The 21269-nt window shown below is 40.2% G+C and overlaps 1 protein-coding gene and 2 non-coding genes across 7 annotated transcripts in view; all 3 read right to left on the minus strand.

The window, feature by feature from the left end:
* Positions 1-21269, minus strand: part of LOC126235937 (phosphatidylinositol N-acetylglucosaminyltransferase subunit Q) — a 108441-nt gene that overhangs the window by 64573 nt on the left and 22599 nt on the right. For all 5 annotated transcript variants that reach the window (XM_049944905.1, XM_049944903.1, XM_049944904.1 and 2 more), the window contains exon 4: positions 7787-7979. In XM_049944905.1, coding sequence (XP_049800862.1) covers positions 7787-7979 — 193 coding nt within the window. The remainder of the gene's footprint in view (positions 1-7786; positions 7980-21269) is intronic.
* On the minus strand, positions 18555-18630 carry Trnas-cga (transfer RNA serine (anticodon CGA)). The gene has a single exon. It is a non-coding gene; the product is annotated as a tRNA-Ser (tRNA).
* Trnas-cga (transfer RNA serine (anticodon CGA)) lies at positions 18855-18930 on the minus strand. The gene has a single exon. It is a non-coding gene; the product is annotated as a tRNA-Ser (tRNA).

Consider the following 21269-nt stretch of genomic DNA (forward strand, 5'->3'; position numbering starts at 1 on the left):
GTAGTGCCTGTCCACATACAGAGTACCAAAAACTAAACTAAATTCCGTTCAAACAGGCTTCAGAAGGCCTAACAGGACCGACCGGCTGCCGTGTCACCCTCAGCCCAAAGGCATCACTGGATGCGGATGTGGTCAGCAAACCACTCTCCTGGCTGTACGTCAGTTTACAAGACTGGAGCTGCTACTTCTCAATCAAGTAGCTCCTCGGTTTGCCTCACAAAGGTTGAATGCACCCCACTTGCCATCAGCATTCAGCAGGTCGTATGGTCACTCATCAAAGTGCTAGCCCAGTCCGACAGCACTTAACTTCGGTAATCTGATGGGAACTGGTACATAAAGAGTACCTCACCTATATTTGTCAACCAGTAATTAACCAGCAGAATAATGCTCCTACCAGAGCACAAAAAAGACTGATATGCTCCTGTTTAAAAGACTTTGATTGAAAAGAGGGGTACCAGCTGCCTCATGCTGCCTTCCTCAGCACCTTTAAAAATGTTTCCAAAGATTTTGGCATGTGAATGTATTCATGCTCTTTTTAACATGCAGCTCACCTCTCACTTCCACACGCTCCTCTAACTGTAGCTCGCTCATACCCACCAGTTCATCGCTGTAAGTCGCTCATACCCACCAAATCCCACTTGCCCGTCCTCACTGACTCATTCAGCTCAACTCTCTGTCATTATCTCTTTGTGTCTCTCTAATTGTCACTGCCTCCTGACTCACAGCCACAGTCTCCTCTATTCTGTCCTACTACTATGGCTACTATTACTACTACCTCCTCTCATTGTTACTATATCCATTTTGCGCTCTCTTACTGCTACTGTTCCATTCATTCCTTCCCACCGCCACTGTCTCTTCTCACTGCACTATCTCCCTCTTCCTAATTGTCATAGACTCTGTCTCTCATTGTCACTGGCTCCCACCCACTTCCAATTTCTCCTTCTCTTTATTCTTCTTTACCTAGCATTGTCCTGTCACTGTCAACTATGTTCCACTTCCACTGCATCCCTCTCTTTCCCTTTACTCCTTTACTCTTACTGTACCACAACCACTGTCTTCTATCTTCTAGTATTATTACTTTCCCACTGCCACTGTCTCCTTCTCTCTCAGCATAAAAATATGCTACTTTGTTCACATGGCAAAATTTTTGGGAAAATTTTTAAAGGTTCTGAGAAAGGTAGAACAAAGCAGCTGGTACCCCATTTTTCAGTCAGAATCTTTTGGAGTATTTTTCCACTGGTTCCATTCTTTTCCCTGCCACAGCAGGGCATGTCACTCACATAAAAAGAACTTTATGGGTCAGTAAACTTTTGATAATTTACTTATGTGAAATTGAAATAACACAAAACTAATTTTTTACATGCACAAAAATTTTGCACATGCTTCATTAATGATAAATGGGGTTCCCAGAACCCCTCCAATGATAACGGGGACACTTTACAACATTTATCTCCATGATACGTGACTACATTTTAATGTCATACCATATTTCACATACATATGTTACGTGTACAAGTAGCATAACTTTGAACTACTGTATCTTGGAAATGGATAAATATATCAAGAAAAGTTTCCAGGGTGTTTGAGGTCAAGATCTTAAGAACTCATTGTGAACCATTTGCTGTGCATAGCCATCTTGGAATCAGTGTCTCGATTTTGGTACCCAAAAACTATGTTTTTGGGGTGTTTCTTGATAACGGATAAAGATTTTCGAAAACAGGAAGATGGCACTCCTAGAGAAAAGCCCGAGAATATAACATTGAAATTTGAAAAATGTGCTGTGGCTATTTTATTATTTAGATTTCGCCTAACATGGGATTTTATGGGTGAATTTTGTGTGTACATGTAAAGTAACTTTGAACCTCTGAACCTCAGAAACGGATAAAGATATCAAGAAAATTTTCAAGGCTGTTTGAGATCAGGATCTTAGAAATATATCATAAAAATTTCAGCCATTTGCTGTGTATAGCTGCCTTGGTTTTCATATGAAGGAAAAAAAAAAAATCTTTTTGGAGGTTCTCTAAGGAACCACCCATGAACTAACAAACACTTTTTTGGCGTTCTCTAAGGAACCACCCATGAACTAACAAAAACTTTTTTGAGGCTCTCTAAGGAACTAACACAGATTTCTGAAAAGAGGAAGATGGCACTTCTACATAAATGCCTAGAGAATATACCGTGAAAATTTGAGAAATTACTTGCAATTATTTATTATACAGATTTCACCTCATAAGGAATTTTATATGCATATTTTACATGTAGAAGAAGGTTAACTTTGAACCTCTGTATCTCAGAAATGGATAAAGATAGCAAGAAAATTTTCCAGATTGTTTGAGACAGGGAACTTAGGTAAATATCATAAAAATTTCAGCGATGTGCTTAGTGAACTAATGGTGCCTTCATAATCCCCTAAGGGCTACGGTAGACCACATAAAATGCAAAAAACAACCAATCATTTGCTCTATTTGCATAAGCAGGAGGAAGTGTGTAATATTCATACTTTGACCCTATACTGTAGGATACGGACTATAAAATAGCCATTCTGTTGGGTATACAAATGGTCCCAAGCCCAAGGGGCAATCAAAGCACTTGACATTACCTTTCTATTAGCAGTAGCACCTAATGTATGAGCCCTGGAAGAATCCTGTTCTTATGGTAAACATTTTGGAACACATTAGGTAATGCGCACTGTCACATGCATACTGATATCTGCACTCACAGGTGCTTTATTCAAAAAATGTTGTTCAAAATTGTCCATGAATATTTCAGCCATAAACAGACTAAGAGGGTACCCCATAGCTAACGTTTATACAGAGTCCCTTGGAACCAGAAATAATTTTGTGATAAGCATGTCTTAGTGGCCAGTCTCAAGTCATTCAGTTCCAGAGAGTTGACATCAGGCATGTATGTCAACTCTGCCAAATATCCTCCTCTTGACTGAACTGTTTATCGTCTATACTTCACTTCTGTATATGGCTTCACTCTAGAGAAATAATGTCATTAAAGAATTCCTAGATACTGTTTATTGTCTATGCTTCACTTCTGTATAGGGCTTCACTCCAGAGAAATAATGTCATTAAAGACTTCCTAGCTGTTAAATATATATCTGATGTTAACAAATTTCTCTTTCTCAGCAACACTGCTACTGCCAGTTTGCATTTTAAACCATCTTTACTTCTGCCATCATCTGATAAAATTACAATGTCATCAGCAAGCTTTAAGGTTTTTTATTTCTTCTCCCTCGTTTTTAATTCATTTTCCACATTTCTTCCTGGTTTCTGTTATGCTTGCTCCATGTACAGAGTGAATAGTATGGGGGTAGGCTGCAACCCCGTGTTACTCACTTCTCAGTTACTGCTTCCCTTTCATATCTTTCGATTATTATATTTCAGTCTGGTTTCTATACATGTTATAGATAACCTGTCTCTCCCTGCATTTTTAGACCTGACAACTTTAGAATTTCAAGGTGTATGCCAATCAAAACTATCAAAATCTTTTTCTAAATTTACAAAAGTGATAAATATGGGTTTGCCTTTTTTCATTCTGTCTTCTAAAATAAGTCTTAGTATCAGTATTTCTTCACATGTTTCTATATTTCTCTGAAACACATGCTGTCTTGCCCCAGGTTGCCTTCTATCAATTGTTCCATTGTTCTGTAGATAATTCATGTTAGTGTTTTGCATCTAGCAACTCTAAAATGGCAGGCAGTTCAATATGTCTTGCAAATGTGTAAAGTCTTTGACAACTTTTGCTTTTAGTCAAGTAACTTTGAAATCACAAATGTGAACAATAATACTAACTGATTGATTATGGGTTCCATGGGATACTTGCACTATGTTTTGTATTGATGTAAAATGAGTCAGTACTTCCAGGCTTTTGACTATGGAAACCAGGAAAAATCCTTTACATAGGCCTACATTCTTATGAATAAAGTATGAGAGCTTTGAAATAAGTGAAATTACAAGAGGTAGCGTATTAAAGTGTGCCATATAAGGTGCAATGACAACATTGTAACAACGCAACATAGTGATATAGATACAATGTATACTGAAAAACTGTCAGTGGGTTGTGCGGCATTTGTTTGTGTTGATGACTTGACATGGCAATAAAGAATGCACACTGGCTGCCCATAGTGTGGATCAAGTCACCCATCATGGTTTATGGTATCACATCTCACTGCTTGTCCCTACAGTTACAAGCCCTTTTCTTAGCCTATTCAGGAATTTGCTGAGTGCATTCCAAGGAAGGAAGGAAGGAAGGAAGGAAGGAAGGAAGGAAGGATGATTCGGTTTTCATACCTAACAACCCTTATAAGAAAAGAGAAGTGGCTGTGTGAATATCAAGTACTCAGGTTGAAAACCAGTACAAAACAAGGAATAGAGGCTACACAAGGGAAATTAACTTGAAAGATATGTTTTAGAAATGGAAGAGGAAGTAGATAAGATATGATAATGGGAGATATGACACTGTGAGAAGAGTTTGACAGAGTACTGAAAGACTAAAGTTGCAAAAAGGCCTCTGGAGTAGACAACATTCCCTCAGCACTTGTGATATCCTTGGGAGAGCCAGCCATGACAAAACTATTTCACCTGGAATGCAACATGTACGATGGTGAATGGAAAAAGTGGTAGAAACCAACCTTAGGGAAGACCGGTTTGAGTTCCAGAGAAATGTTGGAACATCCAAGGCAATACTGACCCTATGGCTTGCAAGACAAACCTACATTTATATAACTTTTGTAGACTTAGAGGTAGCTTTTGACAATATTAAGTGGAATATGTTCTTTGAAAGTCTGAAGGAATCTGGGGTAAAATACAGGGAGTTAAAGGTTATATATAACTTGAACGGTAACCAAATGGCAGTTATAGGAGTTGGAGGGTATGAAAGGGAAGCAGTAGACTGCAACCTATCCCCAATGTTACTCAACCTCTACATTGAGCAAGCAGTAAAGGAAACCAAAGAAAATTTGGAGAAGGAATTAAAGTTCAGGGAGAAAAAATAAAAACGTTGAATTTTACCAATGACACTGTAATTCTATGAGAGCGAGAGAAAGGAGTTGGAAGAGCAGTTGCAGAGAATGGACAGTGTCTTGAAAGAAGGATATAAGATGAACATCAACAAATGCAAAACGAGGGTAATGGGTTGTAATCAAATTAAATCAGGCAATGCTGAGGGAATTAGATTAGAAAATGAGATGCACAACGTAGTAGACCAGTTTTGCTGTTGGGCAATAAAATAACAGATGATGGCCCATGTAGAGAGAATATAAAATGTAGACTGGTAATGGTAAGAAAAGTATTCCTGAAGAAGAGAAATTTGCTAATCTTGAATACAAATTTAAGTGTTAGGAAGTCTTTTCCAAAGGTAATTTGCGTGAAGTATAGCCTTTTGTGGAAGTGAAAGGTGGGTAACAAGCAGTTTAGAAGAGAATAGAAGCTCTTGAAATTTGTTACTACAGAATAATTCTGAAGATAAGATGGGTAGACTGCATAACTAATGATGAGGCACTGAATAGAACACGGGAGAAAAGAAATTTGTGGCTCAACTTGACTAAAGGAAGGGATCGGTTGATAGGACACATCCTGAGACAGCAAGGAATCATAAGTTTAGCACTGATGGAAAGTGTCTTCGAACTGAAGACCACAACCTCAACAAAACAACCCTAATAACAATGAGAAATAAGTGTGGATTGGGAAAGGAAATTAGTCATGCCATTTCAAAGGAACCATTACAGCATCTACCTTTAATAATCAAGGGAAATAATGAAAAACATAAATGCGGATGGCTGGAGGGAGATCTGAGCCACTATCCTTCCACATATGTTCAATTGGATTAATTCCAGAGAGCAAGTTGCCACTCTTTACACAGAAAGTTCTTATGCTGCTATCTTCATCCATCTAGAGAAACTCATGTTCATGAGAATCATACACTCACTGTTGTAGGATGTCATCCCTGTGGGGCATGTGGTCCGAACATGATTTTACTACAGATGAGATCAAAAGTACATCCATACAAAAGGTTTGTAATGTGCTACAGGAAAACATCACATGAACAGACATTGAGGACCACCCTTAGGTTAAACTGTGACACATAAATGAACTGGGCATTACCCCACTCGTCCAGGGTCATCCCATGATAGCAAAGTTCCAGACTGCTCAACCCACATAGTACAATTTTGTTAAGGGAAATCATCCGATGGCTCCTGCAGGACTTTGGCTACCTACCATCGTGCACGAAAATGAGGAACATCCTACACACAAACCTTCCCACCCCATCTACAGTGGTATTCCACTGTGCACTCAATCTATGCACTATCCTGATCCATCTCTATGCCACATTGACTCCCAACCCTCTGACACATGTGCCACATCTGTGTGGAAGGCTAAGGTGCAAGAGCTTTCCTGTTCACCCACCCAGCACATCCTACTCCAGTTCCAGCACAGGGTTATCCTATTGTACCAGAGGCATGGCCAAATATGAAAGCAGCCATTTCATATACTAGCTCTGATGCAACTTCTGAACAGCATTTTACATGGACATGACAACCAACTATCCACTAGAATGAGTGGCCACCGCCAACCTGTAGCCAAGGGCAGAGCTGACAGCCCAGGGGCAGAAAAGCTGCTGAGCACAACATGCTCAATTTCAATGGCTGTTTCCCACCCTTTGACATCTGGCTCCTTCCCCCTCCCCCTCCCCCTCCCCCACACATGCTCTTGTGGCTATGTAGATGGAGCTTATCTTGCAACATTTCTTTCATTCTTATGATTCTCCTGGCCACAATCTCTGCTAACCCCCTACCTCACATCTACCTCCACCTTTCCCCAGGCCACTAACTTCACTCACCCACGCCAATCCAAGCCATTGGCCACCCTTCCACGACCCCCCCCCCCCCCCACCTCCTTTCCCTTCTCACCTACTCCACCTGGCACATCTCATCATTCCTGTCTATGTTATTACCTTTACCCCACATTATTTACACTATGCTAGAACTCTTCACACCATTTTTACTATAATTCTTGTATAGAGGCTTAATTACAGCATATTCCATTTGATCAAGAGATGTTTAAATGAAAATGACAGGTTACACAATGAGTTTATTATGTTACTAAACTCAAAAGAATAGTTTTAATTTAACTTTACTAATATTTTATATAGTTAATGCTAGGTGTTACTTCTAATAATGTGAGTGCTACTTAAGATTTTTGTAAAGACTGGTCACAGGTATTCCACTGTAGCATTTTCCAAAACTGACAATCCCACAATACTAGCAACATATATAAAGTACTTCATAAAAAGGCTGGCCACACTAGACATATTTTCTTTCTCTTTCAGTTTCCCCTTTTATTTTATTCCATATTGCTTTTATTATGTTGACTGGCATGACTACCTTTTTTCTATTTTAAAATGCCTTTGTTTGATTATTTTCTTCAATATTCTGCAGTATGGCTCATAATGAGCTCCAAAACCAGCATTACAACTACTTCTGATGGACAGAATGACTGATCCTGGCAGGTAGATACAGTATTTTTTATGTCTGACAATGTAGCTTCGTCCCTAGAAAATCCAAGACTGTTAATGTTTATGTAGAGTTTTGTTAAGCCTCATTTATTTTTTGGGGTAGCAGTTTTGAAACAAAATATTAAGCTTAATCATATAACAACAAATATGTTAAGAAAGGAGATAGAGATGAGAGAGAGAGAGAGAGAGAGAGAGAGAGAGAGAGAGAGAGAGAGAGAAACATAAAATCTTTATTAAGTCTCTATCAACTGCTTAAATTCCATACCGTTGTGAAGACAACATAGTACATCAGCGTTGTTGGGAGAAGGAAGAGCAAAATGGTGAATGCCAGAGTTCCAACAAAAAGTTGATCATTCGAATATTTGCAGGAATCAACACGCTCTCGCAACGGATTCCACTTGCGGCCAAGGAAAAGCCGCCACAAAGCAACAAGACCTGACAGTTGCACACTGTAGAGCCTGAAAATAATACAAGTTTGTGTTTTTGTGTTTGTGAATATCAAACACACAAAATAAATACTGCTTACAAATTTAAAAATATAAGTTTTTGTGTATGTGTGTGTGTGTGTGTGTGTGTGTGTGTGTGTGTGTGTGTGTATAACAAATGAAAAACAGAATATGCAAAAAAATCATAGAAATTTCAAATCCAGAATGCTAATTATCTAAGTGCTAAATACTCCAGTGATTCAGGTACTTTTTACTTGGTCTTCTTTCTTTTCTTGTTTTGAGAATTATTGTCTTTAACCCATTGAAGATAAAAGATGAGGGAGGTGTGGGGGAAGGAAGCTTTGTTGTACTAATATTTTGACAAGATGACAAGAAAAGGGAGGAACTGAATAAGGTTGTGAATGACATCCAGAAACTGTTACTGAATACTGATCTGGAAATTGGCTCTGAAAGACTCAAAAGCTGTGTCAAATATACTTCATCTTCCTCAGCCTATCACACACATTACATTATTGCCCAAAAGCTTCATCTAATTTTCCCTTTCAAGCCTATGTTATTATATATATCATAAATTACATCTACTTTTTGAGTTTCTTAGTGACTATAACTCACCTCACAGAGCTTAAGAAACTAGTAATTATTCACTAAACCCAAAGAAATTCCCATCATATGTAAAGGCTGCTAGTGGCACCCATGTTAGTATCCAGTCCTCATAAATGTGTATTTGTGTCAGTCCTTGTAGGGAATTACTAATTTTTTAGCTCAGTAGCTTAAAAGGTAGCCAGCAGGCTTAATTTAAAGTTATTTGTTCGCCATCCTGTAAAACAATGCACCAGCCACAATGCATCCTCAATGTGGATGGTGTTCTCGAATGTGGGGTGAGTTGGCTAACATTGATAAACAGCTGGAAATTGCCCTGACTACTGTTAAATGATTGGCAGCTGCTGTGAATCAATGTGAGAAGAGCTCCTAAATCATGTACCGGTACCAGTGGAACCAAAGGTACCTCAACTACGACCTTCTCCTGTGGATCTTGTCTCCTCTGCAGAAAGTATGTGATCTGTCATCACTAGTCCACCTGACTGTGAGTGGTTTGTCAATGGTGATCTAGGCGTCCTGTACAGGAACCAGGGAGGAATCAGGTTATTATACTGCCCCCCCCCCCCCTCCAACCAACAAGTTCAAGGGTGTACTGTATTTCACTGAAACTGAGCAAGTGGAACCCACCTCACCTGTTTTTGGGAGACCTGCTTTGTCCTGTGTCAAGAGGTGGTAAATGCAAAAAAGGTAGTGGTCTATTAATCGTCAGCAGTTCAAACATATGGCAAATGATGGTATCCCTTTGGGAAATGACAGCAAGAGATAGGAAGGAAAATCAGGTGCACTCAGTGTATCTGCCTTCATGTTGAAGAGGCTATTCCAGCAGCCACTGAGGGAAAAAGGATGTGACAACTGCAGACTGTGGTGCACATTGGAACAAATGATGCCTTTTGTCTGGGCTCCAAGGTCATGCTTGGATCATTCCAGCAACTGACAGAAAAGGTTGAGAAGATCAGCCTTGTGCATGGAGTTTCAATGAAGTTCATAATTTGCAGCATTATCCCCAGATGTGATCATGGTACCCTGGTTCTGAGTTGAGTGAAAGGACTGAACCTGAGACTTTGAAGGTTCTCTGACAAGCTGGGCTGCAACTTCCTGCATTTGTGCCAAAGGGTTGATAACTGTAAAGGTCACCCCAAATAGGTCAGCTGTAAACTATGTATCAAAGGCTGCTAAACAGGTAGTTTACTGTGTGAGGGGTGCACACAAGGGTTTTTTAGATTAGGCAACTCTCCATGGTATGTTAAGCTCCCTCAGGATGTTGTACATACTTAAGCTGTGTATACTATTATACGTCTTTGAGAAATCTACAAATGTTACTACGAATTGATGGCTGAATTCCCAACAGTTCTCCCGAGTTTTTCTCAAGGTGAAAATTTGATCTATGGTTGATCTTCCTGGCTGAAAACCTGTCTGGTACTCTCCAACAATATCTTCAGCAAAAGGCTTCAGCTTTTCAAGAATTATTAATGATAGCACTTTTTATGGTACACTTAGTAGAGAGATACCTCTATAATTATTATAGTTCCTTTAGTTGGCTTTTTTTTCAGTGGGATAATGTTAGCTGACTTCCAGTCTTTTGGGATCTCCCCCTTTCTCCATCTTCACTTATGAGGCGGTATATATCTTTCTGAACTGTTCCACCTCCTGCCGATCTCCTCCTAGTGCCATATTCTTCTTCAGTTTGTTAATTGCTCTGTCTATAATCTGTTGAGTTATTCATACTTGAGCACTACTCTTCCCAGAACTGTAGATGGTACTACTGCATAATAAGTATAAAACAAAGCATAGGGCTTCAGATAGAGAGATGCTGAATGAAATGCATTTGGCTGTCAAGAGAACAATGCGTGAAGGCTTCAATGACTACCATAACAGAATATTGTCTACTGATCTACCACAAAACCCAAAGAAATTCTCATTGTACATAAAGGCTGTCAGTGGCACCAACATTATTATCCAGTCACTCACGAACGAGTCAAGAACTGAAACTGAGAGTAGTGAAGCAAAAGCAGAAATGCTTAACTCTGTTTTCACATGTTCCTTTGCAAAGGAAAATGCAGGATAATTGCTCCAACTTAATCCTTGTGCCACTGAAAAGATGAGTGACACTAATATTGTCAGTGGTGTTGATAAACAGCTGAAATCATTAAAACTGAACAAAGCTCCAGGGCCCAATGGAACCCTTATCAGATTCTAGACTAAATTTGCAGCTGAGTTAGCCCTCTTCTAACTATAATCTATTGTAAATCCCTCAAACAAAGAATCGTACCTAGTAGTTGGAAGAAAGCACAGGCGACACCTATTTACAAGAAGAGATCCACGAAACTACCGTCCAATATCCCTGACAATGATCTGTTGTAGAGTCTTAGAACACATTCCGAGTTCAAACATAATGAGGTATCTTGCACAGAGTTATGTCCTCCGTGCAAACCAGCATGAATGCCGAAAACATCAATTATGCAGAACCCAACTCATACTTTTCTCACATGACATACTGAAAGCTTTGGACCAAGGGAGTCAGATAGATGCAATATTTCTTGACTTAAGGAAAGCATTTGACTCAATACAATGTCTACATTTATTATCAAAAGTACGATCATGTAGGGTATCAAATGAAATTTTTTACTAGATTGGGGATTGTTTAGCAGGGAAGATGCAGCGTGTTATCTTGGATGTGTGTTGGGACCCTTGTTGTTTATGCTGTATATTAATGACCTTGCAGACAATATTAATAATAACCACAGGCTTTTTGCAGATGATGCAGTTACATACAATGAAGTACCGTCTGACAGAAGTTATGTAAATATTCAGTCACATCTTGATAACATTTCAAATTGGTGCAAAGATTGGCAACTTGCTTTAAATGTTCAGAAATGTAAAACTGAGCACTTTACAAAATGATAAAATGTAATATCTTATGACTATAATATCAATGAGTCACATGTATACGGACATGAAATGGAATGATCACATAATCTCAGTTGTGGGTAAAGCAGGCAGGTGGTGCATTAGAATATTGCTCAAGTTTGTGGGACCCATACCAAATAGGACTAACAGTGGATATTGGACACATGCAGAGAAGGGCAGCATGAATGGTCACAGGTTTGGTAGAATACTGGGGAAATGCAATCAGTCTGCAAAGGAGATTGCTAACAAATCACTCATGCAACCCATTTTAGAATATTGCTCAAGTTTGTGGGACCCATACCAAATAGGACTAACAGTGGATATTGGACACATGCAGAGAAGGGCAGCATGAATGGTCACAGGTTTGTTTTACCTATGGGAAAGTGTCACAGAGATGCTGAAGAAACTTGAATGGCAGACTCTTGAAGATAGATATAAACTATCCTGAGAAGGCCTACTTACAAAGTTTCACGAACCTGCTTTAAATTATTATCGTAGGAATATACTATAATCCCCTATGTACTGATCACACAGAGATCATGACGAGAAGATTAGATTTATTACAGTGTGCATGAGGTATTTAAAAAATCATTCTTCCCACACTTCATATGTGAATAGAACAGAAAGAAACACTAACTACTGGTACAATTGCATGTACCCTCTGCCATGCACTTCACAGTGGTTTGCAGAGTAATATATGTAGGTGTAAATTTAAGACTAACAAAGAAATGAAAGTATATTTACTGAACTGTACAGTTTAATGATAACAGAGCAAGCTAAAATTTAATTGCAACCCATTTGGCATACAACATAGTCCAAAATAAATAGTTAAATGTTCTCAAAGCAAAGAAACTCATCTCAAAAAATAAACAACCCCAGAAGACTGCACTCATGCCAATTAAAAGGTTAATAGGGGATACAAATACTCCTACTACCCACAAATAGCTGGCAATGAAGAGGCGCACTCTCTCAAGGTGGTCTGCTACATCTATTGTCAAACAATTCCATTCCTAAGAATGATGTGTTTAGAGATGTGGAAGTATCCTGGCTAGTGCCTACTTAGCTGCAGTTTGTATCCTAAATGCATTCCAAATGTGTTCTGAATGATTCACATCTGGAGAGCTTGCTTGCACATCAATGCAATGGAAATTCAGTCACCAGAGTGATTGATCATAAAGAGGAAGTCTAGGACAACTATGCCTCTAAAAAGTTTCATTCATGGCTGTAGTACATCATATATGTATCTCTGCACACTAACAGTACTCCAGTAAAGGTAAAATGCGTTTTACACCCATCCATCATGGTGCCTCCTCACACCCAGGATCCCAATGTCACCAAACTGGACCTTTCTTGTGATGTAAGCAGTACATTCCTCCATTCACTCATATCCCTACCTCGATTTGCTGACACCTCAACAAACAAGTCTTATTTGTACACTAACACTAGTGAGGCACATACAGTTAATGTCTGGTATCCTCAACATCTGCTCTTGCACTCTGATATACGGTCTATAAGGAAGCTACAATTCATGAGGCAGCTGTATGCTTTGCAGACAACTGTCCAGAAGACATAGGTGGACTTTATCATATAGTTAAGGCCAGATATTGTAAGTCCTCCTGTGAAGTGGTCAACATTTAGTGCCACATACATTGCTGTTGAGATGGTGTTGTGTATGAGGCTTTCATCACAGAATCTGAGGACGCTACCATATAAAACGAAGGGCCAAATGTTGTCTCTGTGACAACCCTTCTGCCTGAAGAAGGAGCCATGGGCTCTGAAAGCTTGCCAGTCACAACAGTCTTTTATGTGTGTTCTGCCACTGCTTTCGGAGTAGATTATTTATCTATCCAATTAAATAACAAGATTTTATTTGGAAGAGATGCAATATTTGAAGAAGCAATAAAGGAAGAGTTGGACTCTGTCATCTAATGGAATTTGGACTTATGCACCACTTCCAGCAAACAAAAGTGCCATTGGCAGTAAGTGGCTGTCTAAAGTAAAACGAGATGCATCTGGAAATATTGAAAAGTACAAGGGACATTTAGCTGTTAAACATTGTGGTCAGGTAAAAGCAGATGACCGTGAGGAGACATATTCTCCAGTTGCTCGTCTCAAAACGTTCTGTTAGTGTGGTGGATGAACATGCTGCATGAAGAATTGACTGAAGAAATTTATATGAAAGTTGGTCAAGTTGTAAAGGTTAAGGAAGGACTTGTATGCAAACTCATTAAACCTTTATGTAGATTGAAGCAGACACCAAGAATTTGGTGGTGGTTAGTGTTTAACGTCCCATCGACAACGAGGTCATTAGAGACGGAGCGCAAGCTCGGGTTAGGGAAGGATTGGGAAGGAAGTCGGCCGTGCCCTTTCAAAGGAACCATCCCGGCATTTGCCTGAAATGATTTAGGGAAATCACGGAAAACCTAAATCAGGATGGCTGGAGACGGGATTGAACCGTCGTCCTCCCGAATGCGAGTGTGCTAACCACTGCGCCACCTCGCTCGGTCAAGAATTTGGAACTCTACATTTGACAGTTTTATGGAGGAAGTCAAGTTATGGCTCCCCAAAGTTGACGGATGTCTCTTTGTTGGTGGAACATTATATTCTAATTGCTGGGAATCATAAAAGCAAAATCACCAATATTAAGAAGACGCCAAAATTAAAATTTTGAATGAAAGAAGTTGGAGAACCAAAACAGTTCCTTGAAATAAATATTCAGAGGGCCAAAGGCAAAATGTTTCTTAGTCAATGTGTTTATCTTGAAGACTTATTGAAAAGATTAAACTTGGAAAACTATAAAACCTGTAAACCACTGATGGAAGTCAAACCCAGTGAAGATGTGTGTGGTGACATGGTTGAAAATAAACCATACAGAGAATTAAAAGGTTGTTTGATGTGCACTGAAGAGCCAAAGAAACTGGTACACCTGCCTAATATTGTGTAGGGCCCCCATGAGCATGCAGAAGTGCTACAACATGAGAAGTACTGGACACCATGAATGTTGCAGGGCTGTCCACAAATCCGTAAGATTTCAACAGTGTGGAGATCTCTTCTCAACATCACATTGCAAGGCATCCGTGATATGCTCAATAATGTTCATGTCTGAGGAGTTTGTTGGCCGATGGAAGTGTTTAAACTTAGAACAGTGTTCCTGGAGACATTCTGTAGCAGTTCTGGACATGTGGGGTGTTGCATTGTCCTGCTGGAATTGCCCAAGTCCTTCGGAATACACAATGGACATGAATGGATGCAGGTGATCAGACACAATGCTTATGTACATGTCACCTGTCAGAGTCATATCTAGACTTATCAGGGGTCCCACATCACTCCAAGTGCACATGCCCCACACCATTACAGAGCCTCCACCAGCTTGAACAGTTCCCTGCTGACATGCATGGCCCATGGATCATGATGTTGTCTCCATACTTGTACATGTCCATGTGCTCGATACAATTTGAAACGAGACTTGACCAGCCAAGCAACATGTTTCCAGTCATCACCAGCCCAGTGTCAGTGTTGACGGGCCCAGATGAGACGTAAAGCTTTGTGTCATGCAGTCATCAAGAGTATACGAGTGGACCGTTGACTTCGAAAGCCCATTTCAATGATGTTTCATTGAATGACAAACTGCCTATTGGCTTCTGTCTTGGGTTCTTCGGCCGATGTTCATCTAATGATTTTACTGACGTTTTGCCAGCATGAGTGGCTGGCATTGTCAAAGCTTCACCCTCCATTGCCGGTGGTGAACTGGAGCCGAGCTCGTAGCCGCAGACTATATGTACCTGGTGCGCCAAAGTCCGAGGGTTTCTCCGCGGTCATTTCCAGTGCGGTTCTCTTCTTGCTACCTGCGACGGTCGTTCACTGCAGTATGGGGAGTCAGGATCCGTTTACCTTAAGGCTTTCCTCTTTCTTGTTGAAACTGTTCGCGTGTTTTTGTATTTCTACAGCTTCTCTGAACAAGCGCGTGTGATAGTGCTTCTCTACAGCCAGAACTTCCATGTCGGCAAATTTTATTGCATGGTCGGTCTCACTCAGTGCGTGCTCTGCCACGGTCGATTTCTCCACCTGCCCCAACCTGCAATGTCGCTTATGCATAAGTTTTCCGGGCACAAAAAAGTGCAGTAAGAGTTATATGTGGTGTGAACTCAAGAACATCCTACAGAAGCTTGTTTAGGGAACTAGGGATACTAACTACTGCTTCCCAATATATTTATTCCTTAATGAAATTTGTCATTAAAAATATATCACTTTTTCAAACCAACAGCTCAATTCATGGAATCAATACTAGAAATAAGAATAATCTTCACAAGGATTTAAAGTCACTTACTCTTCTTATTCAAGAACACACATTTTCAATAACTTGCCAGCAGCCATAAAAAGCTTCACAACCAATGAAATTCAGTTTAAGAGAAGCCTAAAGGATTTATTGGTGGCCAACTCCTTCTACTCCATTAATGAATTTCTCAGTAGAACCAACAGATTTTTTGTGTTTTGTGTGTCTGTATATAACTTCTGCACAATTTCAGTGCAATAATGTGTTCATTGTAAATAATAATAACAATAATGTCGTGTGACTAAGGCCTCCCGACAGGTAGACTTTTCGCCTGGTCCAAGTCTTTCGATTTGACGCCACTTCGGCGACTTGCGCGTTGATGGGGATGAAATGATGTTTATTTTAAATTCAGTGCATCAGTGCATTAGTGTTTGTAAAACGATTCTTTCATATACTGTTCATTAAAAAAAAAGATGATCATTCCACTTGGGACCTGTGGAAGGTACATCAGCTTATTTGTTTCAGTTGTAAATAATTGTCATGTATTATTGTTTTTCTGACATAATCTACATCCTGGAGGACTCCTCACTATGGATCAATTGGAATGTAAGTAAATTTAATCTAATCTAATTCCATCCTGGATTTTCCATTGTTTGATTTTTGCCAAACTGGTAGTTCAGTAATATTCATACCTATCAGCACCTGCTTTCTTTGGAATTGGAATTATTATATTCTTCTTGAAGTCTGAGAGTATTTTGACTGTCTCATACATCATGCACATCAGATGTCATGGCTGGCTTTCCCAAGGCTATCAGTAGTTCTGACAGAATGTCATCTACTCCTAGGACTTTTTTTCTACATAGGTATTTAAGTGCTCTGTCAAATTATTCTCACAGTATCATAGCTCTCATCTCATTTTCATCTGTGTCCTCTTCCATTTTTATAATATTGCCTTCAAGTACATCTCCCTTGTATAGACCCTCTATAAACTCCTTCCATCTTTGAGCGTTCTCTTCTTTACGTAGGGATTGGTTTTCCATCTCTGAGTTCATGATATTCATAGAGCTGCTTCTTCTTTCTCCAAAGGCATCTTTAATTTTACTATAAGCAGTATTTGTCTTTCTTCAAGTGATATATGCTTCTAAATCCTCACATTTGTCGTCTAGCCTTTCTTGCTTAGCCATTTTGCACTTCCTGTCATCTCTTTTTTTGAACATTTGTATTCCCTTTTATCTGCTTCATTTGGTGCATTTTTATACTTTCTCCTTTCATCAATACTTAAATATCTCCAGTGTTATCCAAGGATTTCTATTAGGCCTTGTCTTTTTACCTTTTTGATCCTTGTTTGAGAACAGATGATGCTCCTACTTTTCCAGCCACTTTGTGTAGCCCAGCAGAACTGACAATCATTCATCTGTAATTCATATCTGTGCATTCAATACTTGTCAGTATTTTCTACACTGTTCATAGTTTTCTGTGAAATGTTTAAGAGTTTACCCTTACAGTCCACTGGGTTGCACACATTGGTATCAGCCATTAAACTGTCAGATTTTGTTTCATCTTGTCAATACCAGAGGATAACACAATCTCTGCAAACAAGTTTTCCATTTTGCAGGTTCCACAAATGTATCTCAGACATCTTTCACAGATATGAAGACTTCAGACAATGATTCACAGCATTTTGAAACATTCAGTAATGCAAGATCCAAACAATGATTACTATATTGGATGTAGCAGCTCTTTGGCTGGTCTTGAAGAAAGATTTTGTTCAGCCCTTGTTGCATACAGACATGTTAGTCACACCATTGAAATAGTGGGCACACAGAAACTCCATTCGTAGTGAGAGTCTTCAAAGGGTGTCTTTAATGGTAGTTGCCAGAGATTGTGTACTGAAGTTCAGCAGCCATGTAAACCTAGAAAAATTTTGAGCAGCTCAGTGGCAACATAATGTGCACAAAGGGTGGTCTCCTCCTGGCCAGCCAAGTCAGTCATTAATTCAGCTGTAATTCCGTAAAATGGAGACATTTCTTTATTTGCTGGGCTGTGTCTCACTTGATCATGTGAACTACAATTTGCATTATTTTGTTTTGTATCACTGACACCAACCAAATGTCATGGCACTTCAGCCACATCTTCAGTTCTGCTACATCGTTCTTCTTTTCACCAAGAAGTGCTATGATGAAACTTCCTAGCAGATTAAAACTGTGTGCCCGACCGAGACTCGAACTCGGGACCTTTGCCTTTCGCGGGCAAGTGCTCTACCAACTGAGCTACCGAAGCATGACTCACGCCCGGTCCTCACAGCTTTACTTCTGCCAGTATCTCGTCTCCTACCTTCCAAACTTTACAGAAGCTCTCCTGCAAACCATGCAGAACTAGCACTCCTGAAAGAAAGGATATTGCAGAGACATGGCTTAGCCACAGCCTGGGGGATGTTTCCAGAATGAGATTTTCACTCTGCAGTGGAGTGTGCGCTGATATGAAACTTCCTAGCAGATTAAAACTGTGTGCCCGACCAAGACTCGAACTCGGGACCTTTGCCTTTCGCGGGCAATTGCTCTACCAACTGAGCTACCGAACCACGAATCACGCCCGGTCCTCACAGCTTTACTTCTGCCAGTATCTCGTCTCCTACCTTCCAAACTTTACAGAAGCTCTCCTGCGAACCATGCAGAACTAGAACTCCTGAAAGAAAGGATATTGCGGAGACATGGCTTAGCCACAGCCTGGGGGATGTTTCCAGAATGACATTTTCACTCTGCAGCGGAGTGTGCGCTGATATGAAACTTCCTAGCAGATTAAAACTGTGTGCTGACCGAGATTCGAACTCGGGACCTTTGCCTTTCGCGGGCAAGTGCTCTACCAACTGAGCTACCGAAGCACGACTCACGCCCGGTCCTCACAGCTTTACTTCTGCCAGTATCTCGTCTCCTACCTTCCAAACTTTACAGAAGCTCTCCTGCAAACCATGCAGAACTAGCACTCCTGAAAGAAAGGATATTGCGGAGACATGGCTTAGCCACAGCCTGGGGGATGTTTCCAGAATGACATTTTCACTCTGCAGCGGAGTGTGCGCTGATATGAAACTTCCTAGCAGATTAAAACTATGTGCCGACCGAGACTCGAACTCGGGACCTTTGCCTTTCGCGGGCAAGTGCTCTACCAACTGAGCTACCGAAGCACGACTCACGCCCGGTCCTCACAGCTTTACTTCTGCCAGTATCTCGTCTCCTACCTTCCAAACTTTACAGAAGCTCTCCTGCAAACCATGCAGAACTAGCACTCCTGAAAGAAAGGATATTGCGGAGACATGGCTTAGCCACAGCCTGGGGGATGTTTCCAGAATGACATTTTCACTCTGCAGCAGAGTGAGCGCTGATATGAAACTTCCTAGCAGATTAAAACTGTGTGCCCGACCGAGACTCGAACTCGGGACCTTTGCCTTTCGCGGGCAAGTGCTCTACCAACTGAGCTACCGAAGCACGACTCACGCCCGTTCCTCACAGCTTTACTTCTGCCAGTATCTCGTCTCCTACCTTCCAAACTTTACAGAAGCTCTCCTGCGAACCATGCAGGACTAGCACTCCTGAAAGAAAGGATATTGCAGAGACATGGCTTAGCCACAGCCTGGGGGATGTTTCCAGAATGAGATTTTCACTCTGCAGCAGAGTGTGCGCTGATATGAAACTTCCTAGCAGATTAAAACTGTGTGCCCAACTGAGACTCGAACTCGGGACCTTAGCCTTTCGCGGGCAAGTGCTCTACCAACTGAGCTACCGAAGCACGACTCACGCCCGGTCCTCACAGCTTTACTTCTGCCACCTTGCAGGGTGTGGTTTTGGAGAACGGATAGTAATCTAAGTGTTCTGGGACCAATTCTGGAACTTCAGCAATTGTCTACTCTATTGCATTTTTATTGGAATGCCAGTTCCCTTTCTTGATGTTCCAAAGGTTATCAGGTCCCTCAGAACAATAAGAAAATGATCTGATCCCAACCTGTGCAGAAATGATCAAGTGAATATATTGTTAATTGATGATGAATATAATTTGAGGGCTACAACAGGATCATTTCTGTGAGCAACAGGCATCTTGGTCATCCTCAATTATGTTAGCTCTGAGCTGGATTGTCTGTTTATATATCTCCTCTGCCCACATGAGCTGTGAGTGTTGAAACCACCATGTTGCACCAGAGGTGATTATAGCTCTGACAGCGGTGCATTCCAATTTGCTTTGCTTATCTTGTTTTTTGGCAAGCAGTATCCAGATAACAGGGTGAATGATACTTTTGTGTACTGTATGTTATCCACCATGGTGTGACCCGCAGATCATCAGTTCGGTTCTTTTCTCATGCAGTTATTTACCATTTAAGACTGGACATGCTGTCAACAAGGGATTTCAAATTGGTTCCGTATTTATGGATTTCAAGAAGTCTTTTGACACCATATTTCACAACCAGCTTGTACTCAAATTGTGTGCTCATGGAATATCATCTCAGTTATGTCACTGGATTCATGTTTTGTGCCAGAGAGGTCACAGTTTTTAGTAATGACGGAAAATCATTGAGTAAAACAGAAGTGACTTTTGGCGTTCCCCAAGGTTGTGTTATCGGCACTCTACTCTTCCTTATCATTATAACCGATTTAGGAGACTATCTGAGCAGCTGTCTTAGGTTGTTTGCAGATGATACCACCATTTATTGTCTAGTAAAGTCATCCGAAGATCAAAACCAATTGCAAAATGATTTAGATAAGATATATGTATGTTGTGAAAAGTGGCAATTGACCCTACATAATAAGAAGTGTGAGGTCATCCACATGAGTGCTAAAAGGAATCCATTAAACTTCAGCAGCATGATAAATCAATAAAATCTGAATGCCATAAATTCATCTAAATACCTAGGAATTACGTTCATGAACAATGACAGGAATAAAACTGAATTCAGACTGGGGAAACACTAAATATAATGTACTTGGCCTGCTCCTGTTCTTGGTTAACACAAATGATGTACATTGATGTTGTAGACCTCTTCAGTAACCGTTAAGTTTGTTGATGAATGGGTATATTGATAAATGGTCCCAATAAATTCATAACAGGTCACCAACATTCAAGAAAGGCATTAGCAGTAATCCACAAAATTACAGCCCCTCATCATTTATGTCTATATGCAGCAAGATTAGAGAACATGTATTGTGTTTAAACATTATGGATTACCTCGAAGAGAACAGTCTATTGACAAGTAGTCAACATGGATTTAGAAAACATTGTTCTTGTGAAACACAAATAACTCTTTACTCAAACAAAGTGTTGAGAGCTATCGACAAGGGATTTCAAATTGATTTCATATCTCTGGATTTCCAGAAGGCTTTTGACACCATACCTCACAAGCGACTTGTAACCAAATTGCTTGCTTATGGAATATCATCTCAGTGTGATTGGATTATTGATTTCCTGTTAGAGAGGTCACAGTTCATAGTAATTGATGGAAAGTCGTTGAGTAAAATAGAAGTGATATCTGGCATTCC

This window comes from Schistocerca nitens, chromosome 2 (genome assembly GCF_023898315.1).
Source record: "Schistocerca nitens isolate TAMUIC-IGC-003100 chromosome 2, iqSchNite1.1, whole genome shotgun sequence".
NCBI lineage: Eukaryota > Metazoa > Arthropoda > Insecta > Orthoptera > Acrididae > Schistocerca > Schistocerca nitens.